The sequence below is a fragment of the Marmota marmota genome, unplaced genomic scaffold (genome assembly GCF_001458135.2).
Source record: "Marmota marmota marmota unplaced genomic scaffold, marMar, whole genome shotgun sequence".
NCBI lineage: Eukaryota > Metazoa > Chordata > Mammalia > Rodentia > Sciuridae > Marmota > Marmota marmota.
Genome location: NW_025999926.1, coordinates 4235710 through 4261981, shown reverse-complemented (window position 1 = coordinate 4261981; position 26272 = coordinate 4235710). Strand labels below are relative to the sequence as shown.

General features: G+C 42.0%; 1 protein-coding gene and 1 long non-coding RNA gene across 9 annotated transcripts in view; both read right to left on the bottom strand.

Annotated features, from left to right (window-relative positions):
* The window catches only part of Cdc14b (cell division cycle 14B), a 140480-nt gene extending 115305 nt beyond the window's left edge, over positions 1-25175 (bottom strand). For 3 of the 8 annotated variants that reach the window (XM_048800327.1, XM_048800323.1, XM_048800326.1), the window contains exons 1-2: positions 24659-25170; positions 24188-24293 (exon numbers count right to left, since the gene is read on the bottom strand). In XM_048800327.1, coding sequence (XP_048656284.1) covers positions 24188-24293; positions 24659-24736 — 184 coding nt within the window. In that variant the 5' untranslated portion in view covers positions 24737-25170. Of the gene's footprint in view, positions 1-24187; positions 24294-24658 lie in introns of all 8 variants that reach the window. The other 5 variants (XM_048800317.1, XM_048800318.1, XM_048800321.1 and 2 more) reach the window with 5 other exon arrangements.
* Positions 16721-18442, bottom strand: LOC125615875. The gene is made up of 2 exons (XR_007346475.1): positions 18308-18442; positions 16721-17352 (listed from the first exon to the last, which is right to left on the bottom strand). It is a non-coding gene; the product is annotated as an uncharacterized LOC125615875 (long non-coding RNA).
* Positions 25176-26272: the final 1097 nt, after the last annotated feature.

Here is a 26272-nt window from a genome sequence, read left to right as displayed (position 1 = left end):
ATATATATATATATATCTCCTGTTAAGTTTTTTTCTGGACAATGACAGCATTTGGATTTTTAAAAAACAAGAAATGTCTTACTGGCAGCAACTCAATGGTGTTTGTAGCATTTTTATGCTGTATGGTCCATCCATTCCCTATAGTTAGAAAATTCTGAGTTGTCCTACATGTAAGCAGTGTTTTTAATGTTGTCTTTTGTGCTGTTTCTGTAAGTTTGCTATATTAAAATACATTAACCTAAAAAGAAATTAAAGAGATGTGGGGCCAGGTGGGAGGAAGTTAGGCCACTGGGGGTGTGCTCTTGAGGGGGATACTGGGACCCCTGTCTCTTCCTCTTTCTGCATCTTGGCCACCATGAAGTGAGTAGCATACCCACCATGTTCTTCTCACCATGATGTACTATCTTGCCAGAGCCCCCAAAATGACAGAGCTAATTGGCCATCGGCTGTCCAGGAGCCAAAACTAATCCTGTCCTCCTTGTAAGTCGATTATCTCAGGTATTATTTTGTCACAGCAATGGAGAGCTAACACATCTTACTATTTTTTTTTTTTTTTAGTTGTAGGTGGACACAATATCTTTCTTTATTTTTATGTGGTGCTGAGTATCAAACCCAGGGCCTCAGGTGTAGGAGGCAGGTGCTCTACCGCTGACCCCAGCCCCAGCCCCAGCCCCACACCTTACTCTTGTTTGCTCTTCTGTCTCACACACTGCTTTGGCACCACATCTTGGCTTCTGAAATCACCTCTGGCTTTCTAACCCTGACCCAGTTGGACCAGCTCTTCTGGCTGGAGCCTTGGTTCTGTTATTCAGACAGAACTTGGCTCTTCTCTCTTGGACCCTGCAAAATTCACTACAGATCCAAGCTCTCTGCCCAGCTGCCAGGTCAACCCCAGCAGGCCTCCTCCCCAGGGGCAGGGAGGTGGCCCAGGAGCCTGTTCACAGTCACAGTCATCTGAGACAATCAGGGAATTCGAGGTAGCTAACAGCCTCCTTTACCCTCACTACACAATTTTTCTTACCAATTGTAGCAGGACAAGAAAGACACCCTTGTCTAATTCTCCCCTTATCCTCACAGAAGGAAATGAAAAGCATCGATTTCGATTATCTTCTATAGTTATAGAAGGCAATAGCATTTTTTTTTTCTTATCTCCTGTTGTGGCTGGGGAGAAAATTCCTTGCAAAGACTTTTCTGGCTTTGGAAGAGAGCTAGCTACCCATTCACATATATGGGGCTCATTTTTTTTTTTTTGTTCTGCGGGGCTGGGGATGGATCTGAGTGCCCAGTGCATGCTAGGCGAGTGCTTGCCCTGTGCTGCTCTCTTATCAACCTTTCCAAATATGAGGGAACCATGGCCCCCCCTGGCCCCTCCTGGTTCCCCACTTCCAGCCATTATTCTCCCCAGGAAGAGACAGCAGGACAGCTGACACACGCAGAGCACAGATGTGCATCAGGCTGATTCTCTTTTAATTTCCTCTCTTCACTTTTTTTCTTTTTTTTTTTTATTAGCTACACATGACAGTACAATGATCTTGACAATTCATACATTTAAGTGCAACTTTGACTGAGCAGTGAATTATTTTATCCAAAGTTAGGGGCTATGTAGAGTCAAAAAACAGAAGGCTAAGATAGCCCGCAGTATAGGCAATCTGCTTCTAGAAACTGTCAGTAAAAGTGAGTTGTCCTTTAACAATATTTATCTAAAGAAAAGCAAGTACATCCTCATATTTAATATATTAACTTAGTTTGTGAGCTATTGAATATTGTGTTTAAAAAACTAGCTGGGTGACACATGTCTATAATCCCAGCTACTTGGGAGGCTAAGGCAGGAGGATCCCAAGTTCAAAACCAGCCTCAGCGTCTTAGGGAGGACCTGTTTCAGAATAAAAAATAAAAAGGGCTGGGGATGTAGCTCAGTGTAACTCAGCCCCAGGGTTCAATCCCCAGTAACAAAAACAAAAAGAAAACCTGGGGGCTGGGGTTGCAGCTCAGTGCTATAGTGCTTGCCTGGTATGTGTGAGGCACTGGGTTCCATTCTCAGCACCGCATATAAATACATAAATAAAAAAAGGTCCATTGACCACAACAAAAAATTAACAACAACAAAAATTTTTAAAAAATATTTATTTATTTATTAGTTTTTGGTGGACACAACATCTTTATTTTATTTGTATGTGGTGCTGAGGATCGAACCCAGCGCCTCGCGCATGTCAGGGGAGTGCGCTACCGCTTGAACCACACCCCCAGCCCAACAAAAATTTTTTAAAACCCAAAAACTTCAGAGTTTGGGCTGGGTTGTAGCTCAGTGGTAGAGTGCTGTCCTAGCATGTGTGAGGCACTGGGTTTGATCCTCAGTACCACATAAAAATAAATAAACAAAAATATTATGTTCATCTGTAACTAAAAAAGGAGTTCAAAAAATAAATGAATAAAATAAAAGTATTGTATCCATCTACAACTCGAAAAAAAAATTAAAAAATGAAAAGACACACACCAAAAAAACCCCAGAATACCAAAACTTCAGAGATTGGGATGTAGCTCAGTGGTGGAGCGCTCGCATAGCATGTGAGAGGTCCAAGATTTGATCCTCAGAACTATGAAAACACAAAAACTATGCTTGTGTCTAAATCTAGCTGCTGAGATAATATTAAACTATATTTAGAAAAATCAGAGTGCAGAATTGAGAAAAATACTTGGCTGTTCTTTGGCCCCACCCTGCTCTCCAGTGATTTTTTTTTCTGTTTTTTGGTGGTGGGGGGATTGAACTCAAGGGTGCTTACCCACTGAGTCACATCCCCAGCCCTTTCTATTTTTTATTTAGAGACAGGGCCTCACTAGGTTGCTGACAGCCTTGTTAAGTTGCTGAGGCTGGCTCTGTAAACCTGTGATCCTCCTGCCTCAGCCTCCTGAGCCCAGCGGCTGGGGTTACAGGCGTGTACTACCAAGCCCAGCTCCCCCAGGGAACTTTCAAGATGACAGGTCTAATTTCATTATTTTATCAATGAAGATGCCCCACCCAGTGTAGGGACAGTCTCTTGCTTTCTCTTCTGCCATGGTACCCGTTTGTATGAGGGCAACATTTGCTTTCCGTTGCTGTTTGGAAATTTTCAAGCCCCTGGGGAAGTGGATGGAGCTGTGCACCACCCAGCAGTTGCTGGAGACACCAAGACCTGCTTCTCCTAAGAACAGGGACCGTCTCTCATCTAGCCATGCAGCAGTCGTCAAAATCAGAAAACTGGACGTTACAATCATTAAGGTGATGTGGTCCATCTTCTCCTTTCACCATTGTCCTAAAAATGTCCTTTATAGCCCCCCCATGCACACACACACTGACTGAGGAAGCAATCCTAAGCTTCCTAAGGACGGCCCCAAGGTCATCTCTGCAGTTCTCTGGGGGTGGCCTTCTTAGGAGGAGAAGGCCCTTGGGCAGTTTGTCCTGTCCTGGGCCATTCATGAACCTTGACCTCTGGGCTCATTCATGTGTATCTGTGGTGGGGTCCTCTGTAAAGCTATCACTTTTCCTTTGAAATGAATCATTTGTGGGGAGAGACTTTAAAACCATAGGCTTCTGGACTTTGATTTACGACTCAGTGATGATTCTGGATTGGTTGTTGGTGTGATGCTGTAATAGTTGTAGAATTTCCTAATCGTTGTACATTTATTAACTGTCATTCTTTAGAAAGAAGAGCCTCTCTCTCTTTTGTAAAAATATTCATTTATTTATTTTACTTTTTTTCATTAGCTACACATGATATTACAATGATCTTGACAATTCATACATTTATTTATTTATATTTAGTTGTAGTTGGGCACTATACCTTTCTTTCTTTCTTTCTTCTTTATTTATTTTTATGTGGTGCTGAGAATCGAATCCAGGGCCTCACACATGCTAGGTGAGTGCTCTATCGCTGAGCCATACCCTCAGCCCTCTCTCTTTCTGAATATATGGATATAGTCAGGTATGTATTGGGAGGATGGATGAATGGATTCTGGCTTTTTAATTTTTTTTCTTATTTTTGGTACCAGGGATTGAACCCAGGGGTTCTTACCCACTGAGCCACATCCCCAGCTCTCTTTATATTGTATTTTGCAACCAGGGTCTCAATAAATTGCTTAGGACCTTGCTAAATTGCTGAGGCTGGCCTTGAATTTGACATCCTCCTGCCTTGGCCTCCAGAGCTGCTGGGATTACAGGTGTGTGCCACTGCACCTGCTTGGATTCTTGTTTTATATGATAGGCTGTGATCCCTTACTGGTCGTTATTTATTCGATGCTCAAATTGGCCTAGTGGGTGCCAGGTCACATGGCTTTTGTCTCCTCCTGAAACGTCCCCAGTCCCCAATTGTTTCTTTGCAGTGCTTTCTTACTTCCTGGTCTAAGAGATTCCTGGTGTTTGGAGGTTTGCTTTGATGCTGGCGTTGGAACCCAGGCCTAGGTGTGCTAAGCCCAGCTCTACCACAGCTGCTCCCCAGCCCCTGACCCAGGTTCACCCTCCTGTCCTTGTCCTGACACTCTGGTTCCTCTCAGGGTCGTGGTGTTCAGGAAGCGTCCCGGGGCTCCCTGACCTGGCTCTGGTCTATCCACCAGCAGCTCCTCCTGAGAACCCTTCATCTGCTCGGTGGCTTCAGTCACCTACCTGCCAGTCAGCGTCCCCAGCAGGGCCATGCTCCTTCACACACTGTGGCCTCTGTAGGTGGCCCTGGTGCTCTTCCTGGGCCCCTTTTTCCAGGATCCTGCAGGTACTGGCCCCTGGGGTGCTTCTCCTCCCCCAGCCCCTCCTTGGACCGCCTCTCAGGTGTGGGAGAACAAGAGAGACTGCATCACAAACACACAAGTTTGCATTTTAATTAAATCTTTCTTCCGTGCTTCCTCTCTCTTTGGCAATACTGGGGACTGAACCCAGAGGTGCTCCATCACTGAGCTGCATCTCTATTTTATTTTGAGACAGGGTGTCGATAAATTGCCCAGACTGGTCTCCAACTTGCCATCCTCCTGTCTCTGCCTCCTGTGCAGCTGGGATTACAGGTGTGTGCCACCATGCCCACCTTAGTTGACTCTCCTATAAACAATTAGTACCAAATAATGTAGGGAAGATTGTTGTGCAATGATAATTTAGGATTTTTATTACTTTTTAAAGTAACTATATTTTTCCAGAGGCTTGGGAGGCTGAGGCAGGAGGATCATAAGTTCAAAGCCAGCCTCAACAAAAGCAAGGTGTTATGCAACTCAGTGAGACCTTGTCTCTAAATAAAATACAAAAAATAGGGCTCAGTGGTTGAGTGCCCCTGGGTTCAATCCCTGATACCAGGAAAAAAAAAAGAATCTCATCTGTTTGGTGTCCCCAAACTACCAGGTGCCTTCCTTATAGGTAAGCAGTTTGCAGTTTTTCCATATACAGCTATAGCTTATGCATCTACAAGCACTTATATGCATATATGTGTATATGCATACCTTCTGTGTGGTCTAGTGTAGATGTGTATGTGTGTGTGTACACATTCCCTGTATGTGGTCTATTTTTCTATCTGAAAATAAAATGACTTATGAAAATGTGAAAACAGAATTATTTTTATAATCTTTAATAGGGATACATGATTACCTTGCATTTTATGGATTATAAATTAATATTAGAATGTTTCATTTCTCAACATTACAGAAGTGGAGACATTTTTTTTTCTTTTGAAAGTAATATAAAAATGCTTGAGTTGTTTATCTCTGGTCATAGGTCTTTCTACAGGAAGTTCTCTGGGGCTATATTTAATTTTCTTAAGGACAAAACATACATAGATCATCTCTCCCTGTCCTGGTCTCTCCCTAGTGTAGGTATGTGTAAACAGAATTAATTCACAGGAGACTCTCATCCTTGCCAATAGGGACACGAACAACCAGATATCAAAATCTGGGCATTTAGTCTAGAAAAATGGAGTGGAAAGCCAAGTGGTCTAAGCAGAAAGGAGGAGGACTATCTGTCTTCTACCATGCGGATGCGTGTTCCTTGGAAATCTGAAGCTGCTCTCATTTACACACACTCAGGTGGCACCTGAAGTCCTTACAGATCAGTCTGCAGATGTCAGCGACTGCAGGCTGGCTGCACCTAGGTGAAGCTAAGTGACCGTGTGCTCCCAGGAGTTCCAAAGAAACTTTGAAAGGATTCTGACTGCTTACCTATTTTTAAAAACGGTGTTGCAGGAAGACTGGCATGATGTTTAGAATGGTTTTCTAGAGACAAGTTTTACTTCCACAAGAGCTTTGATCAAATACCGCATCTCGTTGAATAAGGCTAATTACACTGGTGGTCTCCAGCTGCTTTTAGCAATTCATAAGGAAACCTTTGAGCACTTCAAATGACCACGATCCTCTGTGACCTTCTTCAAACTACAGAGGGATTGACTGCATCTCGCAAAGGGCTGTTGGCTGCCCTGTTTTGCTAGTTCCTTTGCTGTTCCTCCAGTTCATGCCAAATATGTTCAGAATGATTCAAGAGGCAGACCTTCAGCTGAATCTGTTCTTTAACTGTCCCATGAGACCTAAGGCACACCAGGCGCTAGGACCATCCTGTCCTTGATCATCAGACCACAACATCCACCAGGGAGCACACAGCACGCAGAGGTCCCAAGCAAGAAAGCTGCCACCTGCTATTCTAGGTGGGGACCGAGACCACAGCTCAGTAAAGCCGTGTATTCCTCAGACACGGGGATCACTTTTCCCTTCACTATGTAAAAATATGGAACTGCTGATGCCCAACCTTTCAGCATTTAGACTGCAAGGGCAATTCCTGTGGAATCAGGTGAAGTGCAAGCCATCCTCACAGCGCGAACACACGCTAGGGCATGCAGACACAAGCACATGTGGACATATATGTACAAACACTTCTTTTTTGTTACTGGGGATTGAACCCAGGGCACTTGATCACTGAGCCACCTCCCCAGCCCTTTTTATTTTTTTTATTTTGAGACAGGGTCTCACTAAATTGCTTAGGGTCTCACTAAATTGTTGAGGCTGGTTTGAACTTGTGATCCTCCTGCTTCAGCCTCCTGAGCTGCTAGTATTACAGGTGTGGGCCACTGAGTCGGGCTTAATTTTCAAAACACACCATTTAAAAATAGAAATGTGTGACGATGACCTTACAGATGCCCACGTACCCACCACCCTCACTTAATGAAATGTTGCCAAGTCAGTCACAGCCCCTGGATGTGCACCACCTCATCACCTCCACCTTCATCCCAAAAGGAATCACTCTTCATTTGTTGCCTATAATTCCCTTTAAACCATAACATACATGTAGGAATTCCTGTGTAATATACTTTCTAAACCCTTACACGAACTGGGTGTGGTGGTGCACACCTGTAATCCCAGCAGCTCAGGAAGCTGAGGCAGGAGGATTATGAGTTCAAAGCCAGCTTCAGCAACTTAGTGAGACCCTAGGCAATTCAGTGAGACTCAGTCTCAAAATAAAAAATAAATCAGGCTGGGGATGTGTCTCAGGGGCAAAGTGCCCCTCGGTTCAATCCCAGGTACCAAAAAGCCAAACCAAAACAAAAAACAGACAAAAAACTATAAACAGATAATTTTTACTGTATGATTTTTCTGTTTCTTTGAAATTTTTATTTCAGGGGTGAACCCTACATTGTAATGGTAAATTAAATATTTTATATATTTTTTGAATTGGTTTGCTAATATTTAAGAATTTTGCATGTAATCATGGCAGAATCTAATTTACAGTTTTCCTTATACTACTTTATCCTGATTTATGTAACAAGGTAAATAATGCCTCATTTTCTATTTTTGGAAAGCTTGTAGAAGTTGGAAGTATTTATTCCTTGAAAATTTGGTGGAATTTACTTGTAAAACCCTGGATCTGGGGGGTTTTTTTGTGCTAAGATTTCCAGAGCTGATTCATTTTTTGAAATGTTTATACATTTTATGGGTATTCCATTTCTTAACTCTTCTGAAAGTTAATTTTACCCCACTTTGTCCCATTATCCCAGATATGGAACACCTATAAAAACTTAAATATAGAATATGATATATAAACATAGTTAAATATAGAGTATGATATATAAACATAGTAAACTTAGAAATATTAATATAATGATAAATATAAACTCTAGATTATTATTTCTAACCTATTTAATTTATTTATTTATTTGGTACTGGGGATTGAACCTAGGGATATTTACCACTGAGCTACATCCCCAGCCCTTTTTATTTTTAAATAAATTTATATATTTATTTTAATTAAGTATATATGACAGCAGAATGCATTTTGATTCATTGTACACAATTGCAGCACAACATTTCATTTTTCTGTACACGACTTAACATCGCACCATATATACAGCCATACATGTATCTAGGGTAATAATGTCCATCGCACTCCACCATCTTTCCTGCCCCCATTCTGCCCCCCTCCCCACCNGAACACAAGGATACAAGGTTCTTTAGGGAAAGAGATTTCAAGATGATAGAAAAGTGGAAGATGATCCAAGAGAAAGTGATCCTAGAGAAATCAAGGGAGAAGAAAAATTTAGGAAGGAATCATAGTTAAGGGCCACAGAGGTATCTTTTTTAAAATTTTAATTAGGTATATATGACAGCAAAATGCATTTTGATTCATTGTACACAACTGCAGCACAAATTTTTACTTCTCTGGCTGTACACGATGTAGCATCATACCCTATATGCAGTCATACGTATATCTAGGGTAATGATGTCCATATAATTCCACCATCTTTCCTGGCCCCATGCACCCTCCCTCCCCACCCTCCCCTTTGCCAAAGTTCCTCCATTTTCCCATGCCCCACCCCCCGCAATTATGGATCAGCATCCACTTATCAGAGAGAACATTCAGCCTTTGGTTTTTGGGGATTGGCTTACTTCGCTTAGCATAATATTCTCCAACTCTGTCCACTTACCTGTAAATGCCATAATTTTATTCTCTTTTAATGCTGAATAATATTCCATTATGTGTATCAGTTTCTTTATCTATTCATCTATTGAAGGGCACCTAGGTTGCTTCCACAGTTTAGTTATTGTGAATTGAGCTGCTGTAAACATTGATGTGGCTGCGTTACTATAGTAAGCTGATTTTAAGTCCTTTGGATATAGACTGAGGAGTGGGATAGCTGGGTTAAATGGTGGTTCCATTCCAAGTTCTCTAAGGAATTTCCAAACTGCTTTCCAGAATGATTGCACCAATTTGCAGTCCCATCAGCAATGTATGAGTGTGCCTTTTCCCCACATCCTCACTAGCACCTATTGTTGTTTGCATTCTTTTAAAAAATATTTATTTATTTAGTTAGTTTTAGGTGGACACAATATCTTTATTTCATTTTTATCTGTTGCTGAGGATAAAAGCCAGTGCCTCATGTATGCTAGGTGAGCACTCTACCACCGAGCCACAACCCCAGCCCTTTCTTTTAAAATATATTCATGTATGTATGCATGTATGTATGTATGTATTTTAGTTGTCAATGGACCTTTATTTTATTTATATATATGTGGTGCTAGAATCGAACCCAGGGCCTCACACATGCTAGGCAAGCACTCTACCCCTGAGCTACAATCCCGGCCCCATTGTTGCTTGTACTCTTGATGACTGCCATTCTGACTGGCATGAGATGAAATCTTAGAGTAGTTTTGATTTGAATTTCTCTGATTACTAGAGATGTTGAACACTTTTTCATGTATTTGTTGATTGCATGTATATCTTCTGAGAAGTGTCTGTTCAGCTCCTTAGCTCATTTATTGGTGGGGTTGTTTGTTTTTTTTTTTTTTTTGGTGTTAAGTTTTTTGAGTTCTTTATATATCCTGGAGGTTAGTGCTCCATCTGATGTGCGTGTGGTAAAAATTTGCTCCCATACTGTAGGTTCTCTCTTCACCTGATTGTTTCTTTTGTTGAGAAGAAGCTTTTTAGTTTGAATCCATCCCATTTATTGATTCTTAATTTTATGTCCTGTGCTTTAGGAGTCTTGTTAAGGAAGTTGGGGCCTAATCCAACATGATGAAGATTTGGGCCTACTTTTTCCTCTCTTAGGTGCAGGTCTCTGGTAATTCCCAGGTCCTTGATCCACTTTGAGTTGAGTTTTATGCATGGTGAGAGACAGGGGCTTAGTTTCATTTTGCTGCATATGGACCTTTTTATTTTTTGAGGCAGGATCTTGCTAAGTTTCCCAGGCTGGCCTTGAACTTTTGATCCTCCTGCCTCAGCCTCCTGAGTCACTGGAATTACAGACATGCACCACTGTGCTCTATTCCAATCTATTTTAATGCACCTGTGTCAGTTTTGTTGAAATACTTGCAGAATTGAAAACCTAGGCGTATTATTTTCAATTTATTGGTGTAAGGTTGTTTGTAATATGCTCAGCACCTCAAAATAAAGTTGAAATTAAATAGGTGGCTATGAAGGGTTTTGAGTGTGATATTTTATGGATTTTAATATAGTTATATTGTGACAACATATCATGGTCTGTATGAATTCAAATCTCTGAAGTTTGTTGAGATTTCTTGTAGGGGATAATACACGGTTAATTTTTGTTAATGTTTCACCTGTGCTGGAGAAGAAACTGGAGTTTTCAAATTACACTTGTTCCTTAATCAAGCTCACCGTGTCTGGTTCTAACATTTATGCTTCATGACTTTCCTTTGCTTCATCCATCAATGAGGATGAGCAATGAAGTGACCATGTAATCTGTGAGGCAAACCAGAACATTCAAGTGTTAAAACTGACACCACAAAAATAAGATTATGTAATTTCTTGAAATATTTATTGACTGACAATTGTTTTCATGTTGGGAGTAATAAAATCATTCTATCTACAAACTTTATTTATTTTTTTTTAGTTGTAGTTGGACACAATACCTTTATTTATTTATTTTTATGTGATGCTGAGGATCGAACCCAGGACCTAGTATGTTGCAGGCGAGCACTCTACCACTGAGCCCCAGCTCCAGCCTATAAATAATCTTTATATTGAGTATCTGAACTGTAAATACAACCAACAGAATAATTATGCCAAGCACATATCTATATTCTCTAGTCTACTTAGCTCACTAATGCCACTGTTATTGGTACTCTTCTGAAAACTATTTTCACATGGTTTTATTATTTTTGCAGTGCTGGGGATTGAGCCCAGGACCTCACATGTGCTAGGCAAGCTGTCACCACTGCGCCACATCCCCACCCTTCTTTTTTTTTTTTTTCTTAAGTTATTTGTTTAGATGTTGATGGACCTTTATTTTATTATTTTTATGTGGTGCTGAGAATCAAGCTCAGGGCCTCACACATGCTAGGCCAGCACTCTCTACCACTGAGCTACAAAACCCAGGCCCCCACCCTTCATTTTTAATACTTAAATAAATTAAATTGCCTGCAACTTCCAAAGTTGCAATTTACAGTCAAATGACTTGAAACAGCTGACCTTTTCATTTGGCTTTTCTCTGGACCATGTTTCAAATTGAGAATTTTCTCTCTCTACAAGTACTGAAGGAAGTACCTGGAAAACTCGGGCAGATTATGTTAAATTGAGGACACCTTCAGATCCATTCTCTTCGCACTAAAAGCATGACTCAGCTCTGACATTTCCAAACACTGTCATTTGCCTCTATTCAGAGTACCTTTCTTTAGCCCTGATTTTTACAAAATGATACTTGTCAAATACATTCTCCATTTATGTAATTCTCCTGAACGTTCCACCCAATTTAGATGTTGCGAAATCATAGGCTGGTTTAGTCTTGTTTTTCCATTTCATTCCTTTCGGGTGCAGAATTTATATTTACCCAATTAAAATCAGAGAACGTGATGAGTTACAGAATTTTAAAAACAATCTTATGTTCTATTTGAGCTTTCAGTGAGCAGCTATTGCTTCATGGGGACAGTCTCAGCACAGGATGGGGACCAAGACCTGGAGATGGCTGGTGGGACGCTCACCAGGTGTGTGTGCTTTATGCCACACAACTGCACCACAGAATCATGGTGAAAGGGCAAATTTTATATTTATCTCCATTATATAACCTTTGTTTTTTTGCGGGGGTACTGAGATTGAACCCAGGGACATTCAACCAGTGGGCCACGTGCCCAGCCCTATTTTGTATTTTATTTAGAGACAGGGTCTCACCGACTTGCTTAGTGCCTCGCTTTTTGCTGAGGCTGGCTTTGAACTCGTGATCCTTCTGTCTCAGCCTCCCAAGCTGCTGAGATTACAGGCGTGCGACAGAGCACTCAGGTCCATTTTATATATTTATATTTATTTTTAAAAAATGTTTATTTACTTATTTTTTTAGGTACTGGGGATTGAACTCAGGGGCACTCAACCAACTGAGCCACATCCCAGCCTTATTCTTGTATTTTATTTATTTATTTATTTATTTTTTTAGAATTTTCTTTTAATATTTATTTTTTAGTTTTCGGCGGACACAACATCTCTGTTTGTATGTGGTGCTGAGGATCGAACCTGGGCCGCACGCACGCGAGGCGAACACGCTACCGCTTGAGCCACATCCCCAGCCCTCTTGTATTTTATTTAGAAACAGGGTCTCACAGAGTTGCTTAGTGCCTCACTTTTGTTGAGGCTGGTTTGAACTCATGATCATCCTGCCTCATCCTCCCGAGCTGCTGTCCATTATATTTTAATTGGTAAACTTTAACTATGATCTCTGTTGATTGATACCTTATTGAGACTTAATTATGAATTATGTGTGTACCATTAACAAACTCCAAGTACATCTGGTGTAGTGGTACACACCTATAATCCCAGCAACCTGGGAAACTGATGCAGGAGGATGGCAAGTATGAGGCCAGCCTCAGCAATTTAGTGAGACCCAGGTTGCTGGGATTATAGNCTGAGCCACATCCCAGCCTTATTCTTGTATTTTATTTATTTATTTATTTATTTTTTTAGAATTTTCTTTTAATATTTATTTTTTAGTTTTCGGCGGACACAACATCTTTGTTTGTATGTGGTGCTGAGGATCGAACCCAGGCCGCACGCATGCCAGGCGAGCGCGCTACCGCTTGAGCCACATCCCCAGCCCCCATTATATTTTTTTTTAAAAAATGCATTAATTCAAATTTGTATTCATCACCACAAAAACAAATCCTGTTTTTTTCCATGTTGAATTGTTAAGAATTTAGAGCAGCATTCCTCTGTCAGATATTTTGCCTTTGAAAGTATGAATTTGCAAGGGTTTTGTTTAGACTCTGAAAACTAGATGGAAAAACACGCCACTGTTAGGTCCTCTGTTAGGAATTAATTTATCCGGGCTGGGGATGTGGCTCAAGCAGTAGCGCGCTCGCCTGGCATGCGTGCGGCCCGGCCCGGGTTCGATCCTCAGCACCACATACAAAGATGTTGTGTCTGCCGAAAACTAAAAATAAATATGAAAAAAATTCTCTCTCTCCCTCTCTTAAAAAAAAAAGGAATTAATTTATCTGATTATCTATTTAAAGCATCTGATAATACAATCTAAGCCTGGCATCCCTGAACTGTTCCCAGTGTTTCTGCTAACAGGGCCACCACATGAACAGCACTACTTCATTTTAAATACGTGCATGAGGAAGTGGAAGTTGAAAAGTGAATGAAATTATCTTAACACTTTTAATGAAAGTCATCCTTTAGAGCATGATGAGTACTGTTCGCAGCTGTGTCTTAAATTATCTTCTGGAACACTGTTTTTTCAGCTCTGGGGACAGAACTAGGGCCTCAGACCTGCATCTGCTCTGTCACTGAGCTACATCCCAGATCAATTCTTTTGTTTTGTTTTGCTTTCTGAGATGGGGGTCTGAATGGTTGTTGCCCAGGGCTGCTTTCAAATTTGTGGGCTTACTGACTCTCAGCTTCAGCCTCCAAAGTTAGCTGGAATTACAGGCATCACGATTTTTAAAAATTAAACTTACACTCTCATTTCACTGAGTCTTGTTTCCCTAGAAGTTCATCATAGATTCTTTACAACAAATTTCCTCACTGGGTTCCTCGGCCTAGGGATGGATTTGATGGTATTCTTACAAGGCTGCAGCCCTTGTCTCAGGTCTCAGGCACAGCTGTGGGCTGTCCTTGAATCAGGAGTCATAGTTTTAACTCTGCTGTGCCAGGCATTGGAGAAGGCCAAGAAACAGCCTGCTCGGTTTCTTGGACGAATCCCAGCTCCTCAGGGCAGTCCACGGTGTCAAACGTGGTCATCAGTCTCATTTCTGAGAATGTTTTTGGCCTCGGTGGAAGCTTCTTCACTTTATTGTAAGCTCAACTTAAAAAAGGATGTTTCTTTGTAAAATGGGAATACTGATGATAATGCTACCCAGTGTACACAAAACACCTGGATTTGACCTGGCAAAGAATCAACACCACAAAATGTTATGGTATTATCCTCTTATCCAGTATATCTATGCACATATCACAGGGAGGTTGTTCAGAGTTTTGAGTCCAGTATTATGACTAGATGTGGAGGATCCTTATATAGTTCACAGCATGTGTTATATGTAGTTTTGTTAATATAAACCTGCGTGTGCGTGCGCACGCACACACACACACACACACACATTTTTAAGAGGTGGGGAGTTGCTCTGTTGCTTAGGCTGGTCTCCACCTCCTGGGCTCAAGTGGTCCTCATGCCTCAAACTCCCAAGTATATGTGAACATGGCACCACACCCAGTGGTGATTTTACATAAAACACATTTGTTTGGGTGGGCAATTTACCCCTGAACTCTATTAATGTAACTACCTGCCTGAAGCCACATAAAGGATACTTATTTACCTTAGAAAGATGTGGTGTACATGTATGACTACATAGATTTTCCTGTAAGCTTATGATCCAGCATTTTTAAGTTTGATATTGGCAAAGGGCTCTGAATTACCACTCTTTAGTATTAAAAATAGCATGAAAAAGTCTATTTTCAAATTTTATGAGAAACTTCATTTTAATTGATTAAAACATGACCGCTCAAGTATACAGATGTGAAAATACAAATATTTGGGTTCATTAAATATAGATTTTTTTGTAATTTCATGTTATATAAAAGTATTATAAGTTCAAAGTGGTTTTATACTTGCTAATTACCATTATTTTTATGTAACTATTTTTCATCAGTATTTCTCGGTTGCTTCCCCTCAAAAATATTAAGATTCTAGAAAAATAAAAGATGACATAGTTCTCTAAATAAGAGCAATCTGGGGGTAAGAAATAGTAGTTGTCTAGGAATGTACAACCAAACCATGGTGTACATTTGTTATAAAGTTTTAAAAATTCACACATTCTTAAAATTTCAAAAAGCATACTTTTACATATATATATATAAACACATGTATATAATACATATATGTGTGTGTATATATATCTCTCTATATATGTATTTTAGTGTAGTCCCAGGGATTGAACCCAGAGCCTCATGCCTGCAAGGCCAGTGCCTACCACAGAGCTGTGTCACCAGCCCTGACCATATTTTAAATACATGAATTAAATATCTTAAATGGGCTGCGGGTATATAGCTCAGTGGCAGAGCACTTGCCTCTCATGTGTGAGGCCCTGGGCTTGATCCCCAGCTCCATGTTAAAAACGAACAAACAAAAAATCCAAAGACCCTAAAATATTTTTCTCCGTCACTTCTTTTTTCCCACCAAAAAACCCTAGTGTAACAGGCAGCTGATGTGGCTGGGTGTCAGGGGCGTGGTCTGTGCCCGGGCAGAGCACTAACAGGATGGAAGCCAGCGGGCCTCAGCCTCGTAATCTGCACCTCTGAGGAGGTATTTGTCCTCCGGTGTTTAAAGATCTTTGCCTAGTCAAAAAAAAATAAGAAAAAAAAAAAAAAAAGAAAGGAAAAAAGAAAAGGAAAAGAAAAAGGTCAATCATGCTCTTTAGAGAACCGTTGGAAAATAAAGAGAAGTTTGAAAAAGACAAAAATAACTGTAATCTTACAATACTGGCAATTCTCCTCTGTTTTTTTCCCTAAGCATACCAAAATATAAACATATACATATAAAAAAAGTGGTTATATTGCTTACAGAATTTGATATCCTGCTTTTTTTATTGAATAAAATGGTGGAGTTATTTTCCATTTCCGTTATATCTTTTAATTGCTGAAACCATCTTTTATTGAACAACTGACCACGTTATTTAATTTTAGCAAATGTGTTCCTAATTTTACGATTTTTTTTTTTTGGGGGGGGGGAGCGGTGTGTGTGGTGCCAGGAATTGAACCCAGGGCCTTGTGCATGAGAGTTCTATAACTTTTAAAGTTTTCTCCTGTATACTTACAAGTATGTGTGCATGTATTTTTATTTTTATTTTCGCAGTGCTGGGTAAACCCTGGGTCTTGTTCCTGGGAAGCAAATGCTCTGCTGCTGAGCTGCTCTCCACAGCCCAAAGTAGACTGACTCCGTTATTTTTTAAAAAGCTATAAAAAGCTACAAAATTTAAAATATGTATCACATTTTTGACAACTGAAGCCTCAACCTGGATCCAAATGGAAGGAATCTGCTCTCATCCTCCCTCAGAGGCTGGGAGGGGCCAGCCCCAGAAAGCACAAGGTGCTGCATGCTGGCACTGAAGGTCAGGTTCCCAAGGACCACTGGCAAGTCACACGTGGATGATGGAAGGTCTGCTTGTGAAGTTCACATGCGGAACTCCTACAAGCTGTAAGACAGAGTTTATGGGTTTATGATCCAACCTATTCCTATCACGGTGCATAAAATGGATGTTGTTACCTAGAAGAAAATAAGAACAAAAGCTGAGGTTTGCATGTTAACTATTATTTATTTTATTTCTTACTAGAATCAAGAAAGGGCTTCAACTTTTAATTAGTCCAAAGGGGAAAATTAATCACCTAGAGTACATTATATTCTCTGTACAATGCCATAATACTTTTTAATTATAGCAATAAAGCAGGACAAGAATTATGGTTAAATAAGAGTGGTTTTATGAGATCCAAGGAGAAAGATTCTTTAATTATAACCTATTAAGGTTTTATTGAATATAATTAAATAAAATGTCCTGTCACACAGGCAGAATACTGAACATAGATACCAAGCTGGAAAATCACATCTGTTTCTTAAATATATGTAATAATGAAACAAATCACTTCTAAAAATCCATGCCCAAATAATGATTAATAGGCTATCTGTTTTATAAACAAAGCCCAAAACAGGTTTAAAAATAAGGCATTAAGGCCATCTGTTACAAGCTGGGTGCACTGGTACATGCCTGACATCCCATCAACTCGGGAGGCTAAGGCAGGAGGATCTTAAGTTCAAAGCCAGCTCAGCAACTTAAGGAGGTCCTAAGCAACTTAACAAGACCCTGTCTCAGAATAAAAAATAAAGGGGCTAAGGATGTGGCTCAGTGGTAAAGTGCTCCTGGATTCAATCCCTGGTACCGGAAAAAAAAAAAAAAAAAAGACCTTGTGTTAATTATCTGCTCAAGTAAGCTGCAAGTTATAGTCTAGGTTCTGTTCATTTTGATTCTTGGACTCAAAACTCAGCACCGCATATAAATAAATAAAATAAAGGTCCATTGACAACTAAAAAGTATTTAAAAAAATAAAGTCATTAAAAGTCTGTGACTTATGATGGCTATGTTATTTATCTATTTATGGTACTGGGGACTGAACCCAGGGGCAATTAACCACTGAGCCACATCCCCAGCCCCGTTTATTTTGAGATAGGGTTTCACTAAGTTGCTTAGGGCCTTCCTACGTTGCTAAGGCTGGCTTTGAACTTGTGATTCTCCTGCTCAGCCTCCCAGGCCGCTGGGATTATTAGGCGTGCACACCAGGTGCCACCATGCCCGGCTTATGGTAGCTCTTACTGAATGAGCTGCCCTGCACAGACTTGCTTTCGAACACTGCAAGTCCTGCAGTTTCGTTAGCTATAAATGACTAGACAGAGTTTTTCACTGACAGAAAGTGTTAAGGATTTCCTCCTGTTCAGAAACGTTCACCTCCAATGAGCTATTTCTTTTCTTTTGTGGTGGGTGCTGAACACACGCTAAGCACATGCTCTCATTGAGCTACACTCCTGGCCTCTGCTGAGCTTTTTAAAGCGTGAAATAGCCATAAACAAATCAGCATCTCACAGCTGGCTTCCCCTGTCCCGAGCCCTGCAGTCCCTGGGGCGTGGAATGACAGGCACACTCATCAAACACACAGATGCCAAAGAACAGAAGCCTCTGAAAACAAAAGATGCCCCGTGAGAGTACGGCATCCTGAGTGAGGTCCAGGTGCCCGCTTTTATATGCTGTCTGCTTTACAGAGAAAACAGGTGGCCTTGGGACATGTAAGAGGCACAGGAAGTGCACACGGCTGGATCTGGGCTTTCATGCTCACCTGGACCTACAATGAGGGTCCCACCTTGCTGGGCTGGGTCTCCTTGGAAGTCAAAAAGAGGGCCAGTCACTGCCCGCCACAGGCTCTGAAGGCTTCCTGAGAGCAGATTTGACTTGACGTGGGGGCTCTGTCCTGGAACGTTAAGAGTGTCTTTAGATGCGGTCATTACACACGCCATTAAATGTTAAGGAGACGATGCTGGCATTTCTACAAGACATTCGCTTTCTTATGTCACGTCTCACTTCGTATTTCATTTGTCCTTTTTCCTTTTCTTCAAAGAACGGTTTCAATATTGACATTCTGGCCCAGATGATCCTTTGTCCGCGTGGGGCTGGGTGCTCAGCAGCTTTTGACACCCGGCACGCGCTCTCGGCACTGTTTGCCAAGCTGCAACAACCAACTGTGTCTCCAGAAAATGCCAAATGCCCCCTTAGCAAGGGGATAATGTCCTTGGTGAGAACATCTGCTCTCAAAGAAGTGATGACAGACAGACCCAGGTCCCTTTCTGCCACAGAAGCCTGTCAGCCTCAGGCTGGACTGCGCTCAGGGGAGAGCCCGGAGCAGTGTCTGACCCCAGCAGGCAACAGGGAGGAGTTCTCAGCGGCAGCGCTGCCACCGACTCCCACTCTGCTCTTCAGTCTCACCCACTAGTGGCTGCTCCGGCCCTGTTCTGGGCACACTGTGGCCCGGTGGTTAAATGTCGGTCAAAGAGCCGTTTCCTCTCACTGGGCTGTAGCTGACCTACACTGTCCAGCGTCCTCACAGCTGGGTGCGTGTGGGACTCTGTTCTAACCAGAGAGTGAGAAGCTCGCCAGGGGCCCCCGGGCTCCAGAGAAGGCCAGAGGCGGCTTCCACGTCCTCTCCCTGGGGTGAGGCTTGGGGGCAAGGACAGAGCAGGACCTGGGAAGGGCTGGCCCCAGGGCCTGGATGGGAATGCCCCGCCTCAGAGTTCAAACAGGGGACAGCCTGCAGCGTCAGGCCGAGAGAGGCCCAGAGAGGCAGAGGCAGCTGCCCTCCGCTCTTCCTCCCCCGTCGGGGGTCTGCTTCTGCTCCCACTGACGTCCCTCTCCCCACGGAGCCCCTGTACTACTCCCACAACTGATTTTCCTGGTGTCTCTTTTACGTCTCGCCTTTAGCTTTTCACTGACAACTGAGTAGGAAAAACGAACTCAGACTTGACCTCAGCTCTGCTCTGGCCTCTCACAGCTCAGACCACTTCTGCTGCCCACTGGCGGAGCTTCTCCCACACGCCAGGGGAGCCATCCTGCACCAACGACGGGGGTGTCCTCCAATGCAATGCAACCCTGTCACTGTCCGAAGGAGACAGCATCAGGTCCCCCAGGCCGAGGGTGCAGGTCCCGAGACAGGCGCCAATTCAGATGCCAGTCAGTCCCCGACGTTTGTCCTGAGCTGTGACTGCCTGGCTACAAACCAAGGTTCCCCGGGTCTCCTCAGGTTCCTTCAGGAGCTTGCGTGGCTCACACAAGAGTCGGGATGCGTCCTGACTCTTGCCAGTTTATCATAAAAGATGCCACAGGGGACACAGATGAAGAGATGGCCAGGGCGGGTACAGGGGAGGGTGCACAGAGCCTCCTGGGCCTCTGCACACCCTACCCTCTAGAAACCTGCACGTGTGTGGCCACGTGAAGCTCCCGAGTTTTTCTGGAGACTTCACTGCATGGACACGCCTGAAGCGGGCAACTCTGTAGAGGGCTGGATCTGGTGCTGACAGGCGGTGGGGGAAGCCAGCACGGCCTGTCCAGATTCTTCCCGGACTCTGTGCAGCCTTCCTTCCGGGCAGGACCCCTTTCCAAATGGGGTCTCATGATCTACTATCAGGTCAGGTAGAAAAGAGAACTTCTTTATGGCCAGCTCCAACACAGCACGGGCGGGGAGGTTAGAGTATATTTTTGGTTCCTATGACCTGCCTTAAGGCAGCTATGAGCCAGGAACTGTGGATGAAAACCAAAATATATGCAGAATAATATCACATTGATGATGCAGCTCTTGACCCACTGGCTTCCTGATAGTTCCAGACTCATATTATTTCCCTGCTTCTTCCAGCTCTTTGATTTCTTCCATGTTTACATTGTGACTGTGACATTCATCTTACCACGAAACAAGAACAGGCGAGCTGACTCAGAGACATGAGTAAAACATCAAATTTGTTTTACAGGATTCTATATCTAAAATAAATGTTCAGAAATCCAGATCTTATGTCAATAGAAATTCAATTAAAGGAGATGCCAAAGCCTAGAGCTGAACAATCGTTCCCATTAGGCATGATCTAATTTTGCTAGTTTGAATTTAGTTCTTATGTGTAAAACTCTTGTTTTTTGACTTTAAAACAATTTAAAACAATTTAACGGTCTTATTTTCTTATTCTTTGTCTTTATAAAGTGGGTACTGTTAACTCTAAATTATAACTGTATAATGTATTTTAAGTGCCTTAATTTTCAAATAAGACTACTGTGAGGACAATTCTGATATTTATGCTTTATACTTTATACAGGTTCAAGCTTTTAAAAAAGTATTTTGTGAAAATCTAATATTTTCTGCTTGTCAAGACAGTACTTTAACACTATAAAGCAAAACATGTGCCAGGCACAGTGGTGCACCCCTGCAATCCCAGTAGCTCCCCAGGCTGAGGCAGGAGAATGGCCAAATTCAAGGCCAGTGTGGGCAACTAATTTAGCAAGACCCAGCTACCCTGAAAAAAGGCTGTAGATCAGTGGTAGGGCACCCTTAGATTTGATCCCTAGTACCCCCCAAATGCATATTATACAATATAATTTCATAAAATCTATAATATAATGGTTTATATAATATTTACAGTGTAAGCTTTATACCTATACATATTATATAAAGTATATTTAAGTTAAAGCACATTAAAAGATTTGAACATACCTTCTCATAATTAGAAGCATGCATTTGGTTTAGAATTCACCTATTTTCTTTGCAACTCCATACCTTTATTGTGGCAATGGATGAGGTGCTACTAAAGTGAAACTCACAGTTTATATCTAAAGTGCTAAATGATAAGCAGACCTTACACATGCTGAGACTCTGTCACAGCACCTGAAAATAGTGTGCCAGGAGGAAAGGGCCACAGTCTGCCCTTTCCGGCAGATCTACTGCCATCTCCTCCACTGCAGGGCTGGGGGTGGGGGCAGGACAGAGGGAGGGAGGTAGAGGCAGGGGGAAGGTCAGATCAAGCGCTCAAGCTTAAACTAGCTCATCATCAGTTTTAATAAAGTCTGTGTTTCTTCCCTTCTTACTTCTGTCCTCTTCTTCTTTTTGCAGCACTGGGGATTGAACCCAGGGTTCTCTATCCCCAGACCTTTTAAATTTTTTTATTTTGAGATAGGATCTCCTCAAGTTGCTGAGACTAGTCTTAAACTTTGACCCTCCTGCCTTAGCTTCCTCAGCGACTGGGACCACAGGTGTGCACCGCCACGCCCAGCTTAGGTTGCTTTCTTTAAAATCACTAGTGAGCTGGGTATGGTGGTGCACACCTGTAATTCCAGCTACTGGGGAGGCTGAGGCAGAAGGATCAAAAATTCAAGGCCAGCCTGGGCTTAAGGAGACCCTGTCTCAAAATAAAATACAGAAAAGGGCTAGGGACATAGCTCAGTGATAGAGTGCCCCTGGGCTAGTCCCCAGTACCACAAGTAGAAATAAAAATACAAAATAACGGCTCGGGAGGCTTAAGACAGGAGGATTGTGAGCCTCAGCAACTTAGTGAGGTCCTAAGCAACTCAGTGAGACCCTGTCTGTAATAAAATATAAATAAGGTGTGGGGATGTGGCTCAGTGGTTTAGGGCCTCTGGGTTCAATCCCCAGTACTAAATAAATAAATAAATAAACAAACAAACAAATAAATACATAAATAAAATTAAGAAAAAATAAAATTAAAATATCAGCAAAGGGATCAGGGCAATTCTACCTCATGAATGGCTCTCAAGTCCATCATGCCTCTCCATCTCCTCTGGAGGCCTCCCATTTCTCCCTAGTTAATTACCAGAACCTTCTCACTGACATCACTGGATCTGGTTGGGCTGGTTCCAGTTCCTCCCCCACACTGGGATGTGTCTGTCTCACTTTGCTGTTTCGACACTTGATCGACTGCCCCAGTTCTTTCAGAACAGATCCACAATCCTTGGAATGTCACTCCATATCACTGTGCATCAGCCCGACCCACCTCTTGGCTCACACCAATTCCCCAGCTGGCTCTGAGAGTCCGGCCAGAGGCAGGGACCTGCACTTCTCCAGTCCTGCCTCTGTGTACCTGCACATGTATCTGTGTCCTGAGCACCCTGCTCGCCCTCCCTCCACCAGCCAGCTCCTTCAGGGGGCACTGAGACATCCCTCCTGGGAGAAGCCGTCCAGATCCCTTTCCTCTCGTGATGCTGAGGCGGGCCCCCAGCACACACTTCTCTACCACAAGCCCTTATGCAGTATGGAAATCTCTGGAAGGCAGGGCTCATTCATCTCTGTTCTCCAGGGAGCATCCACCACAGTGGGTGTCAGAGACAAGAGCTCAAAATAGTATTTGTGGCGCATGATTCTGAGTATGAGTTGCCTTATTCTGCATTTCAGAAACTGAGTTATTCCTACCCAAAGCACACACGCTGGTTTTGACTGCAATTACTAAGCTCCATTAATCACCAGGAATCGTGGTCAGGTGGGGAATGTGGAGCTATGACAATCTTCAACTAGCTGCACAGTGCCACCTGGCTCCTCAGCGCAGTAAGAGCAGCTGTGGAGACAGGGGCTGTTGCACCCAAGAAAGCAATTCCTCCACCTGGAGAGCTATGAAGAACCTCTCTGTGCTGTCTCAAAGGATCCGCAGTTCTCTTTAGTTCAAGGACATGGAGTGTCCCAGGTGTGGTGCTGAGATATGAAAATATGTAAGCTTCATGCTGTTTTTCTTTTAATTACAAAAGTAAAACACACTTGTAAAAATTACAAAAGTCGATTTTCTCTGGGCTGGGGCTCAGGGGTAGAGCGCTCGCCTAGCACATGTGAGGCACTGGATTCAATCCTCAGCACCACATAAAAATAAATAAAGGCATTATGTCCATCTCCAACTAAAAAATATTTTTTAAAAAGTCAATTTTTTCACTTCCATTTTTGGGGCAAAAATGCTGTAATCTTTCTTATAACCTTTTTCATCACGCACACATACACATGCATGCTTTCATACCCAAATCTTTATGTTTGTGAAAATTATTTTTGCTTTTACAAAAATGCAGTCATATTGAAAATACTGTTCTGCAACTGCCTTTTCTTTCAAAAGTACATTGCCAATATCCTTCCATGCCATTTGCCAGGGTTTGTAAGGGACCCCCAAAGGCCCATGTACTGAAAGCTTGGTTGCCAGCCTGTGGTGTTGGGAGGTGGTAGAAAGTAGAAGGTGGGTCTTCATGGAAGGAAGTTACATCATTAGCAAGGGGAAGGGCGGGCGGTGCCCTTGAAGGGACATGGGGATCCTGGCCCTTTCCTCTATTTTGCTTCCTGGCTGCCATGAGATGAAGAGGTTTCCTCCAGTGCATGCTCTCTGCCATGATGTGCCACCTCAACACAGGTCCAAAAGCAATGAAGCCAAACAACCACGGACTAAAACCTCTGAAACCACGAGCCAATGTAGACCATTCTTCCTGGTAAGTTGATTATCTCAGGAATTTTGTCATAGCAACAGAAAGCTAAAACATCATTACGTTCAGAGAACAAGTCTTTCCGTGTGGGATAGCTGGATCATTTACCAGAATCATAAGCAGTAGCCTGACTTAGGAATTTACCATTTGCTTCCCTATGCACATATACACAGATGTGAAAACACACCACTGCCTTATTCTATTTTAAAACATGCTGTCTTACCTGAGGAGGCAATTTCTTCACCTCTTTTCATTCCCAGTCTTTTATAAATTTCTCTCTCAGGATCAACATAGATTTCATGGGAATACCCAGTCAGTTTGCAGAAAGGCTGAAGAGAGAATAGTTGGAGTTTTTATAAGAAAAAATGAGAAAAAAAGTAATGATAATCTAACTTCAGCCAATTTAGCCTATATTCACTGTTCTATTAACATAATTTTTACAACTGAAACTTTATTTTATTTGGTACTGGGGACTAAACCCAGGAGTGCTTAACCACTGAGTCATAGCCTTAGCCCTTTTAAATATTTTATTTAGAGACAGGGTTTTGCTGAGTTGCTCAGGGCCTTACTAAATTGCAGAGGCTGGCTTTGAACTTATGATCCTCCTGCCTCCTAAGCCACTAGGTACAGATGTATAGCACTTAAACCTGAAACAAATTTAATCTCTGAGTTCCCCAATTTGGTAGATATTTACCTCAATATGATGGTAGGATGACTGTCCAATCACTATAAGGGTGACATCTGCTTCCTTTAGGAGAAAAAAAATGTGCATGTTAACAGAATTGTTTCCTAGTCTTCCCCTAATCCCACTTTTGTTTCATTCTAATGCCACCTATAGGCTTCTAGCAGAATGGAACAGCAAGATTGTGTGCAACATAAAGAAACTTGTTCTAAAATGTCTGATCAACTTAGATGATTCATTTGCTAAATAAAAATTCCAAGACTTAAATGGAAGACTAAAGTTGTAAAAGTATTAGAAGAAAACAGGGAAAATCTCAATGACATTAGATTGGGCAATGATTTCTTGGATATGACCCCAAAACACAAGCAACAAAAGCAAACATAGGCATGGTTGTATTATAAAGCTTCTGCACAGCAAAGGAAATATTTAGAGTGAAGAGAAAGCCCACGGTTTGGGAGAAACAATAAACTCTGTATCTAATAGGGAACCCAAATCCAAAAAATATAAGAAGCTCAAACAATAAAATAGCAAGAAAACAAAATATCCAATTAAAAAAAGGACAAAGGTGAGTTGGGGATGTAGCTCAGTGGCAGAGTACTGACTAGCATGGGTGAGGCCTGGGTTGGATCCCCAGCTCTTGGGAAACACACACACACACAGAGAGAGAGAGAGAGAGAGAGAGAGAGAGAGAGAGAGAGAGAATAAAAGGGCATGCAGAGGAAAAATAAAAAAAAAAATTTTCAAAATGATGTATTCCTTAGGCATGGGTGACACATGCCTATAATCCCAGCTACTCAGGTGGAGGTAGCAGGAGGACTGTAATTTTGAGGACAGCCTGGAAAACTTAAGAATACTAGTCTCAAAATTTGCTGAGTTGCTCAGGGCCTCACTAAATTGCAGAGGCTGGCTATGAACTTGTGATCCTCCTGCCTCCCAAGCCACTAGATACAATGGGGATGTAGATTAATCCCAAGTACTGCAAAAACAAAGATAATTAAAAAATTAAAAACCACAACACACAAGCAGGCTTATTTAATGAGGCAATTTTATTTATTTTTTCATTCCAATAGATAAGGTCTACTGAAAACAGACCTTAGTTTTACAAAGCCTATCTAATATCTTCACTTAAAAAGCTTACCTGGGACCAAACCTATGTAATACCTGAAGAAAAACAGAGTAGTGAAACTTGCAGTCTATTAACAAATACAAATTGGCATCGGTAAGATACATTACAGGGGCTGGGGATGTGGCTCGCCTGGCATTCGCAGGGCGCTGGGTTTGATCCTCAGCACCACATAAAAATAAAATAAAGATGTTGTGTCCACCAAAAACTAAAAAATAAATATTGAAGAATCCTCTCCCCCTTTCTCTCTTAAAAAAAAAAAAAAAAGATACATTACAATTTTCCTACAAGTAACAACTATTTGGCGGCATAACACAAATAAAGGGACAACAATATCAATTTCCAGCTGGGCACAGTGGCACACGCCTGTAATCCCAGTGGTTTAGGAGGCAGAGGCAGGAGGATCATGAGTTCAAAGCCAGCCTCAGCAACTTAGCGAGGCACTTAACAACTCAGAGAAACCCTGCCTCTAAATAAAATACAAAAAAAAAAAAAAAAAAAAA